This window comes from Vitis vinifera, chromosome 4 (genome assembly GCF_030704535.1).
Source record: "Vitis vinifera cultivar Pinot Noir 40024 chromosome 4, ASM3070453v1".
Taxonomy (NCBI): Eukaryota; Viridiplantae; Streptophyta; class Magnoliopsida; order Vitales; family Vitaceae; genus Vitis; species Vitis vinifera.
Window position 1 is genome coordinate 17,024,672 of NC_081808.1, and position 12,026 is coordinate 17,036,697.

A 12,026-nucleotide genomic window follows, 5' to 3' on the forward strand; every position below is an offset into this window, starting at 1 on the left:
ACATGGCACCCAACCTATGTGATAAAGAAGTCCGAACATACACCACGTGAGAGCAATAATATGATCAAATATTTTTATATTAATAATTATCATTTTTTTTAAGTAAATGTAAATTAAAAAGAAAAAAGAAAAACGCGTAAAAAAAAAAAGGAAAAAAGAAAAGGGAAAAGAGAAAAGAAAGGACCATGCCCCTAAAGCACAGAACCATAAGGGCATAGGATCTGACTCAGATTCCATCGCCTTTGCATTTTTGGATTTAAAATTTGCTGCTCAGATCTTCTTCCACGTCATAGGCCAAAAAAAGGAAGAAAAAAAAAGAAGAGAGAAACCTTAACCTCGAAGAAAACTTGGATTTTCTCACCAATATAAACCGTTCCCACATGAGAAAAGCAGGAATAAGATTTGAAAGAAATGGGGAGGAAGAATGTGGCAGGCAACTCTGCTAAGCACAGCGCCGCCGGCCATGGTTTCTCCTCACTGCCGGAGGGTTGCATTGCGGATGTTCTGGCGCTGACCAGCCCCCGGGACGTCTGCAGAATGTCGGCGGTGGCGTCGGTGTTCTTGTCCGCGGCGGAGTCGGATGCTTTGTGGGAGAGGTTCCTGCCTGCCGATTATCGGGAGATCATCGCCCGGTCATCGGAGTCTTCGTCCTGGCGCCATTTCTCCTCCAAGAAAGAGCTCTACTTCACTCTCTGTGATTATCCTCTGTTGATCGACGAGGGCAAAAAGGTAAAAACGCACGCTATTCGTTCTTGTTGATTTTCATTTTTAAACTTTTAGAAAAAAAAAAATTAACTCTTTTTTCTCATCATATAGAGTTTCTGGCTTGAGAAGCGCAGTGGAAAGAAATGCTACATGTTAGCTTCAAGAGAACTCACAATAATATGGGGCGATACTCCTGGTTATTGGGAATGGACTTCTTTGCCAGAGTCTCGATTTCCAGAGGTCGCATATCTTCAAGCAGTTTGCTGGTTTGAAATCAGGGGTAAGATAAACACCTGCATGTTGTCTCCTAGAACAAACTATGCGGCTTATCTTGTGTTCCATGCTGGACGCTCCCATGGATTCGAAGACGTCCCAGTTGAATCATCAATTGAAATTGTTGGAAATGAAACTACCACAAGAGTAATTTATTTGGCTAGATATAGAAGTGAAGAGCAGGCGGAACATGACGACCTTGAATATGAATGTGTGAGCATTGAAGATGTAAGAAGTTGGATTAATGATAATTTGACTCAATTGTATTCATCGCAAGAACCCGGTAAGGCGCTTCTAGGTCTTGAGGATGTGAAAACTTGGATGAACAGCAATGTGATGAAGTTGTTTTCATCACAAGAAAATGAAGAACCCACTTCTTCTATAAGAAGTGACTTACCATATCCAAAAAAGAGAGAAGATAGTTGGTTTGAGATAGAACTAGGTGAGTTTTTTATCGAAGGAGGTGAAGATACGGAGTTGGAGATCACTTTGATGGAGGTGAAAGCCGGTCACTGGAAGGACGGTCTCATTGTTGAAGGGATTGAGATTAGGCCGAAAGGTGATTTGTAAATGTTTTTGAGTTTCATATTTTCAAAACATATTGTCAGTTGAATTGACAAATTTTTTAAGGGAAGAATTTCTATATTTATAATGATTATTGCCTCTTTCAGTTTTAAGTATATTTGATAAAATAATTTAATGGTAAAACCTAAATTAAAAAATAATTTTAAGTAATAAATAAAAACTATTAACTTATTTTTAAGTGTTCATCTTCATTTTCCTTTTTACCCTCATGTACCTCGATTACTTTCACTCAACCTCGTTTATCCTAGTTATAATTTATGATAATAAATAAGGGAAATAATTTTATCTTATTTGGTTTCACCATTAAAAATATGAAAGAAAATTAAATATAATTAAAATTAATAAAAAATTTATACATTTTAAAATTGTTTAATCATTATATAATGGAGGAAAATAAGTGAAATAAGTTTGTAGAAATATATAAAAATAATTTATTGACTTTAAATTAATTTTTTTATTTTTTTTCACTTTTTTTCTTTATTTTCTTTCTCTCACATTATCCCTCAAATTTTCCTAGAACCAAACAAAACCTTAATGTTTAATCATTCTTTATTTACAGTAAAATGCCTAATAAAAGAAAATATATGAGAAAACTAAATTTATGATCTATGTTATAAATATATCTTATACCTTTACTCAAAATTATAGTATGGTATGTAGAAAAGATATAAACAAAAAGATTGAATAAATCATCTCATGAAATTGAAACTACAAAGATCTTTATACAACTTAAAGCAATCTAGAAGCATGTGGTATAATCGTTTGAGTGAATATTTGTTAAAAGAAAGATATATGAATAATCCAATTTGCCTATGTGTTTTTACCAAAAAATTGAAAACTCGGCTTATAATAATTGTAGTATATGTGGATGATTTGAACCTTATAGGGACTCCTGGAGAGCTCACAAAAACAACCAATTATTTAAAGAAGGAATAGGAAATGAAAATTTTAGGGAAAACAAGATATTGTCTCAGCCTATAGATCGAGCATTGTTCAAATGACATATTAGTCCATCAATCAACATATATAGAGAAAGTTTTAAAATGATTTTTTTATGGACAAATCACATCTAGTCAATTCCCCCATGGTTGTTCATTTACTTGAAGTGAACAAAGACCCATTTTGTCCTAAATAAGAAAATGAAGAATTTCTTGGTCAAGAAGTACCATATCTCAATGCAATCGGTGCATTAATGTATCTTGCAAATTGTACTAGACCAGACATAACATTCTTTGTCAACTTACTAGCAATATACAGTTTTGCCCCAACTAAAAGGCATTAGAATGAGGTTGTGATACTTTCATGGAACAAGTGACATGGGCTTATATTATTCAAAAGAATCAAAATCACAATTGATTGGATATGCAGATGCAGGATATCTTTTAGATCCTTATAAAACTCGATCTCAAATGGGATATGTTTTTACTTATGGTGGTATGATAATATCTTGGAGATCAGTCAAGCAGACAATGGTAGCCACATCTTCAAATCATTCAGAAATTCTTGCAATTCATGAAGCAATTCGTGAATGTGTATGGCTAAAGTCAATGATTCAACATATTTAAGAAACATGTGGACTACTTTCCATCAGAGACAATGCAACCAAGTTACATAAAGATAATGTTGATTGTATTGTACAATTAAAGAATGATTCATAAAAGGTGATAGAACTAAGCATATCCCCCCTAAATTCTTCTATGCTCACGAGCTCCAAGACAAAGGTGAGATTGACGTTCAACAGATTCGATCATGCAATAATCTAGCAGATCTATTCACGAAGGCTTTACCTTCTACCACATTGAAAAGTTAAGGTATGACATTGGAATGCGAAGATTGAGAGATCTATCAATTGAAATGTTGAAGAAATCATAATCATGTCTACATTAAGGGGAGCATACTAATATGGATATATTGCACTCTTTTTTCCCTTGTCCAAGTTTTGTCCCGCTGGGTTTTACTAGCAAGGTTTTTAACGAGGCAGTTACCATATCCTTATATGATCATCCAAGGGAGAGTGTTATAAAATATGAAAATTTGTAGCATTGTGGGAACTTATGGATGATAATCTATAATGATGTTTATTTCTTTGTGACTCCCTATAAAATGGAGGGACCCCTAATAAAAATCAATTCAATTTATTTTTGTGCATTTTATTCTCTCTTTCTTCTTTCACTTTGTTTTACAACAATATTGATATTATTTTTATTTTATTTCTTTTTTCATTCTCATTCTTATCATTACCTAAAATTAAAATGGAATCAAATAATCATTTCGACCTTATATTTCTAGGTGCATCCAAATATAAGGATTTAAATCATCAAATTCATTCCTATTAAAGGAGAAATAAGAATGAAAACAAATTATTCATTCCCATGTACCAAACATAACATTAAAAGTTGAAAACATTATTTATTATATATTTTATACTAATTTCTTATTTTTGAAAACTACAAATTCTTTCACTTTTAGATTACTAGAAACTCTAACTTTAAAATTACTTTTTTTCTTTGATCCTCTTAAATTCTTGAACTCTAACTTTAGAATTATTTTTCTCTTAAATTCTCTCTCTCTCTCTCTCTCTCTCTCTCTCTCTCTTGTTAGGTTATCAAAACAAGTCATTCCACTATATAGAAAGTGGTGCATTATGATGTCTAATGAATTACCTGAATTCATTAACAACCATGAACAACTTATCAAGTTATGGGGATTTCATGGTTTATGTCTTCTATATCATGATTATGAAATAAAAATTTTACTATAAAATATTTTTTTCTTTTTAAAATTTTGAATTATTTTTTCAAATGAGGTATTCAAATTTCTTTTAACAAAATTATGAAATTTATAATGCATAGTAAAGATTAACCAAATATATTGTTATTTTAATTGTCAATATCAAAATAATAAATGGTAGGAACATTTATGTAAAAAAAAATTTTCATATATAATATTTACCATCTAGTTAAATAGTGATATTTTTAATTTTTTTTCCTTCATATTTTAGCCATATTGGAATCTACTTGAAAGATTTTGGGAGGGAAATGTTACAAAAATGAGATAATTAAGAAAGTTTTAAAAATCTAGAGGATCACTTAATATAAAATTTTTTTATTATATAATATATTAATAAAAACATTATTTTAGTTTATATCTAAATAGAGTCCTATTACTATCATTGACTAAAAACAATTTAACTATAACTACTCTTAAAGCTGGTAGTGAAATAAGCATATATAATTGTCATTTTTTATTATTTTATTTTCTTTTATTCTTTTAATAGTCCTTTTTACATTAGAGATTGAGAAAAATCTGAGCTTTAGTTGCAAAGTTAGTTACACAAGCTAGTGGGAGATATTACTTCTTCCATATGTGGCTCCATTATCACTTTGTTAAGTAATGAGAATTATCAGATCTCAAGAATGAACCTAGTATTAATTGAACATTTGGTATCTAAACCTAGGTCATATTAATTTGAATAGGATCCAAAGACTAGTCATATCTAGGTTTTTTTATTCCAAAAGATCTTCCAATCTATGAATCCTATGTAGATGGTAAAATGACCAAGAGGACCTTTACTTTTAAAGGATTAGAGATCATAAGGAATGTTTGGAGTTAGTGGATACTAATGTTTATGGAGCTTGTAGTGTTCATGCGTAGAGAGAGTATGGGTACTTCATCACTTTTATTAATGAATACTCGAGGTTTGAATATGTGTATAGGAAATCTAATGTCTTGGATAAATTCATTAAATATAAGGTGGAATTAGATAACCTATTAGGTAAACATATCAACACACTTTGATTTGATCAAGGTGGTGTGTCTAGTAAGTTTGATTTTTTCTATAGGAAACACAAGATTATATCCCAATTGTGTACACTAGAGACTTTATTGCAAAATGGAGTAATAAAAAGAAGATATCAAACTTTGATAGACATAATGAGATTGATGATTGGTTCCTCACTACTTCTTATACTCTATTGGGGATATGTCTTAGAGACTATGTTATACATTTTCTACTTAAGAAGTATATTAATTTATAGGATATCCAAGAGGATTTTGGGGTTATTACTTCATAGTTAGGATAATCAAAATGTGTTTGTTTGTATGAATACCAGGTTTCTAATGAAGACTATAAGATAAATAATAAGACAAATAATGATATAGATTGGAATACACTAGAAGATAGACCCACTTTTGCATAAGATACTATGGATCCAAAGGTCTAGAGACATATCATGCTTCTAGTACACCAATACTTCATCATAGTGGGAAGATTGTATCCCATGGATTATGATGAAGCAATGAGCAATGTTGACACTCATTTTTGGCAAGGAACTATGAGGGGATAGTTAGAATCCACATTTTCTAACATATTCAAGGTTCTAGTGGAAGCACCTGAAGAAATAAAACCTATAGGTATAAGTTGGTCTATAAAAGGAATAAAAGAGTGGATGGAAAGCTTAAGTTTTATGTGGCTAGGTTGTAACTAAAAGTTATAGTTTGAAACTTTGTTTCAATTATGGAAAACCTTTTCATCAGTAGTCATACTCAAATCCATCAGAGTATTCTTATCCATCGTGATATATCCCATTTATAAGATATAACAACTCGATATTGAGATAGTGTTTTTGAATGGTTATCTTGATGTTGGCATCTAGAATATGCAACCAGACATTTTCATAGCAAAGGGCCTTATGTGTACAAGAAGGCATAAGGAAGCATGGTGTGAACTCGTATTTTTCACATGTGTCCCCACTTAAAGTTGTCCAATGGGCTGGGCTACCCATTTTGGCCCATGGCCTACCACGCCAAAAGGTCAGGTCAAGCCGGCATGGTCCAATTACTATAGCAGGCCGGGCCAAAACAACCCAAAGAAGTGGGTCATGCTAGGCCTAAGGAGACGACCCATCGTGTCAACCCATTAGACCGACCCACTTGGCCCTTTCAAATAGCACTTTTTACTTTTTACTTTTTCCTTTTTATCACATGTTAAATGTCTATAATACCTTTCTCAACAACTATATAACGACTAGTTTGAGGGGTAAAAAAGTAAATCAATAGCTATTTTTACTTTTTTTCATGCTAAATGTCTATGTTACCTTTCCTAACAATTATATAACGGATAGTTTAAGGGATAAATAAGTAAATCACCCACTATTAATATTTTTTTATGCCAAATATCTCTAATACTCCTCTCAACAACGATATAACGACTAGTTTTAGGGGTAAATAAGTAAATGACTTACCAATAATTCTCTATAAATACTCTTCATTTTAGTTATTTCTCTCATAATTATTTATTCTCACTTTTTACATTGTTTACAATTCTTTCTAATCTCTCTTTCTACAATTCTTTAAGTTTAAGTGCTCTACAAGTGCTCCAATTCAAGGCTTCAAGTTATCTATTCTCCACAAGTGTTCATTGGTGACAAGTTCTTTTGTGCTAAAGATATCTACTAACTCTACAAGTGGTCATCATCACAAGGTTGAGGTATTTATATTTAGTTATGTCATCTATTTATTTTGATTCTATATTTTCATTTAATCATTCTCTTCTTTTTACTTTTTTTTCCCTTTAAATTCGAAAATGGATCCTTGTCACCTAAATGTTGAAAACCTTGACTTTGGTATTGACGAATGTAATGAATTTAATACTTTTGAAGATGATGAAACCCCCACCTCCTCTAGTGTCCCCCCCTCTAATCTTCCCCAACCCAATCCCATAGGCACAAGACCTAAGGTTAGTAGACGTACATGTGTAGTATGGAATCACTCCACCATAATGAATAGACAAAATACAAGAGGACAAGTAGAAAATATAGCATAATGTAAATATTGTAAAAAAAAAAAAACATATAGTTGCAAAGCTAGTGGTGGCACAGGTCACCTTAGAAGACATACTGAACAATGTACCAAAAACATAGTGTATTAGACCCTAGGCAATCCCAAATAAGTCAAACTGAAATAGGATCTAGTACATCTTCAATGTCCCCCTTTATATATAATCAACAAATCTTGAGATGAGGGTTAAATAGATTGGTAGCTAGTATGAGGCTTCCATTGACATTTGGAGAAGATCCTAGATTTGTACGTTTCATGCACAAGTATGCCCAACCAGCCTATCATAGAATTGCTAGGACTACTTCTCGTAATGATATAATTAAATGTTACAAAAATGAAAAACAAGTAATAATTAAAGAATTTAAAAATCATAGTGGTATTGTATTTCTGACCTCAAATATATGGACTAATCAATGTAATGATCCTTTTACATGTGTGATAGCACATTATACATATTCAAATTGGAAATTACAAAAGAAAATATTAGGTTTTCATCAAATATTTCATCCTCATGATGGACCTATCGTATATGAGTCTTTGATAAGTTTTTTAAAGAATATTACATACAAAACAAATATTTTAATATTAGCTTTGATAATGCTTCAAACAATAAAAGTGTCATAAATTTATTTGTAAGAGCATTAGAGAAGGTCCACTAAGTGAAGTATTTCATGTGAAATGCGTTTTTCATATAATTAATTTAGTAGTACAAGATGGTTTAAAATTAATATCACCCTCATTAAAGGCTATCCGATCTATTTACAATTCTTGATTCATCTAGCAAATTACAAGAATTTTATACTTTATGTCAATCAGTAGGCTTGAAGAAGAGAAAATTCCATCGTGATGTCATTCATCGTTGGAATTCTACCTACTTAATGTTAAAATCTTATGTAGGGTATCATAACATACTATTAGATTATGTCAATAGTAAGAAATGTGAAATTAAAATAACTTTGGATGATTAATAGAAAGGTTCTTCTATTTTAAAATTCTTGAAATTTTTTTATGATACTACTACTATGTGTTCTACTGTATATACTCCTACATCTTGTATAACACTTAGATATATTTGCAACATGAGTGATGTGTTTCAACAATATAGGGAATATCCACTTTTTAGTGAAATGTATGTACAAATGGAAAAAAAAAATTGAAATATTGGAAGACTATTCTACCACTTTATTGTTTAGTTGTTTGTTTGGATCTCAAGTGAAGGTATAGAAAACATGTTAAATTTCATAGCTATTTGTATGAACCAACCATCCAAACTAGAGGGTAAGATATACGAACAATTAAACAACTTATATAAATATTATGAGAATAAATATGGTAGTGTCTCTTCAAGTACTATAACTCCATCTATATTTGGAAATGATTAATTCTTTATGCAATTATCCAAGGAAAAGCGACAAGTTGGTCTTTCAAGTAGGTGTGATCTTTCAAAATATTTAGATATTGATAATTGTTCATACCTATCCCCTAATGAAGTAAAAAAATTTGTTAATATGAACTGGTGAAAATCTCATGAATCCACTTTTCGTGTGCTATCTAAAATGGCACGTGATCTACTAACCCCACCAATGTCTATAGTAGCATTGAAATCTACTTTTCTATAGTTGCAAATATAATAGGAAACATGAGGACAACTCTTGCAGTAGAGATGCTAGAAGCCTTGACATGTTTGAAGGATTGGGAAGATGGACGCATGGGACTTTAAAAGGATTGGGAAGATGGACACATGAGACTTCAAACTTTAGAAGATAAACTTAAAGAAGATCTTGATAAATTGGATCTCAATACAGACAATGATGTTCAAGAGATTGATGATAATTGAAGATGCAGAGTGAAGATGAAAAAAGAAGAACGAAGATTGAATAAGAAGACAAAAGTGAATATGATAATTGAAGAATTATATGTTGTTCGTTTCTTTAAATCTCTTAAATGTAGCTAATTTTTAAAGATTGAGTAATGCTTATGATTGATAGTTGGGTGGGTGTCAACCTAGTTGGAATGTACCCAAAATATAGTGATGCAATTCTCACATTTTTTTTCTCCCAATTTTTTCATGTGATTTGTTGAAATATTGAATAAAAGAATTATTTTTTACATTTCATTTCCTTTTATATTCCATTATTTTAAATTTATTGTTATTTTGATCAAATAAAAAAAAAGAACAAATTCAAATATAATTTTTTTAATATTTTTAAAAAACAAAAAATTAACTTTTCTATAAATTTTACAATTACAAACTTGATAAATATAAATATAAAAAAATAAAAAGTATAATTTCTAGTGGTGTTTAGAGTAACAAAAAGAAATTTCATTTAATAATGAAAAAAAATTAAATTAAAAATGACTTAAAAAATTAAATTAAAAATTTTAACAAAGTGAGTGGCCCATGGGCCATGGCATGACAAGGTTGGCATGACACAACACGACATGATTGGCCCACGGGCTTATGGGTCCTATGGGCCACCTATTTGGTTTGCATGGGCTGGCCTGGCCTAACACAATTTTTAAGTGGGTCATGCCAGCCCAACATGTTGGTTCATAATGGCCCACTAAATATCGGGTCGTGCCTGGACAGCTCTTTTCCCACTTGTCGGCAAGACTCGCTTTTTAGATGGTGAAAAAAAATTAGTTTTGGAAAAGTTAAAGTCGCCACTTATTTTATTTTATTTTTAAAAAAATAAAACAAGAAAGAAAACCATAAAAAAAATGTGACTCCAAAGTTTTGGAAAAGCATGTCTTCGAAAAGCTCGAGTCTTGATCCGAGGATTAGGTTACCTATTGGGAAAGCACCTTAAAGAGGTAGTATCCCTTTAAGCCCTATAAAGGTCTTTACTAACTAACTTAAGAGAAGTATAACAATTAATCAATTGATTGAAGGTACTTAGGTAGACTAAGGTGATTTCAGGATTCTATAAGCACTAGCATGTCAAATAACAAATCAAATCACAAATAAAAAGGAAAATTAGCAAGCATACCTGAGTTGCTTCTTAAACGCTATCATAAGACATCAAAGTTAGTTCGAATAGTATATTCCTCAACATGCATTTTATTGGAGACAATCAAACAAATGTTAAGGCAATCAAGGACAACATTCAAACATGAATATAGCTCATAATGTCCAACACATTCATGGATTTTGGAAAGTAAATGATAAAGAGCGTACTTGGACAGCAAGTTGAGTGTTTTAATGAGAAACATGATTAGCTCAACAATAGGTATAAATCAAACTCATATATATCATAGAGGGATAAAAAAACAATCAAATATTAAAGATGTCGGCCCTTACCAAGGCCCAATTAATTTTGCATGAGTTAATTCTATGAGTTCCATTATTTTTGGAATCATGAAGATTATTCATGCTTGTTGAAAATCAAGAAAATTAGTTGAAAATAGTGAAAATGCATGCCGAAAGGAAAATGGCAACAAAAAGTTTATTGAAAATAAGGATTTTATGAATCTTGAAACTCCTAAGGACGAAATTTCAAGAAAACTGGAATTATTTTGACGAAAAAGATTTTAAAATCCAGATATTAAATGTATAAGATCACAAGGAAAAAAAAGGATCAGGGGGAGAAGGGTGTGCACCAAGGTGGCCATGACAGAAGTAGAGTCCGGGAGGTGCTGGTGATTCAGCTGTTGGTGCTTGCATGCAAAGACCCCTGTAGATTGCTGGTATGACTGGAGAAGAACTGACAGTATTCATTTCAGAGTCCATGCTCACTGGGTTTGAGTGTATAATTTCACTAGCAAAGGCATTCCAACCCAACTCTGGCTTCTCAGAATCATAACTTGCATTGCCAGCAGGAACTTATGGTGAAGTAATTAAATTCCAGTTCAAGATTAGATTACTTTGCTGCCACTCATTCTACAGTTTCAAGTTTTTGCTTAGATTTTCGATTTTCAGCATTATAGTCAAAGAAACATCAATTCCCCATTTTCCACTATGTTTTCATCATTCCAAAGTATCAATATTTCTAGGTTCTTACTCAAAAATTCATCTCATTCATCAATTTTCTACAATTCACTTCTTGATCTTTCTGCAACTCAGAATCTGTGTTTACAAGCTCATCATGAGCTTCATCTTTTACCTCTTCAATAGTACTAACTGATCATCTGTAGCTTGCATGAGAGAGCTCACCGATTGATGCTCATATGGCCCAGCTCCATTATTCAAAGATGTAATTGTGGCAAGGGCGTCAATTTTTTATTCGGGATACCATTGTGCTCAAAGAGGGCTCTCAGCTCTATCTAATGTTGTTGATGTCGACATTAAAACTGTCTTGATGATAGCAAGGCTCCATTAAAGATCACTTTCTTGACTTCTCTAGGTCTATGAGATGTCTTCAAGTTGTAGCTCAAAAGACCCATGTTCAGAGATCTTACTACCAATGGCTGCTACTTGGCCCGTGGCCTCAATAAATGGAGATTCATAGGATTTTTGCTGTTGAGTGCAGTAGTACTGTAGGGTATTCGAAATACTTTTAGCAAGGTTCCTTATGTGCTCTAAGCTCTGTTAGTGAAATAGCAGTAGCGAACACCTTCAAGACTTGCAGAATGGTGTTGTCAGATGATGGATTATCAATGCAACTGCACACCGCGTTCAGGATGCC

The 12,026-nt window shown here is 32.0% G+C and overlaps 1 protein-coding gene across 1 annotated transcript; it reads left to right on the plus strand.

Annotated features, from left to right (window-relative positions):
• Positions 1-390: 390 nt before the first annotated feature.
• Positions 391-1,630, plus strand: LOC100266101 (putative F-box protein PP2-B12). Its single transcript, XM_002270012.4, has 2 exons — positions 391-729; positions 817-1,630. The coding sequence occupies exons 1-2, from the start codon at positions 412-414 to the stop codon at positions 1,546-1,548; spliced, it is 1,050 nt and encodes a 349-aa protein (XP_002270048.1). The 5' UTR covers positions 391-411; the 3' UTR covers positions 1,549-1,630.
• The last annotated feature ends 10,396 nt before the right edge of the window (positions 1,631-12,026 follow it).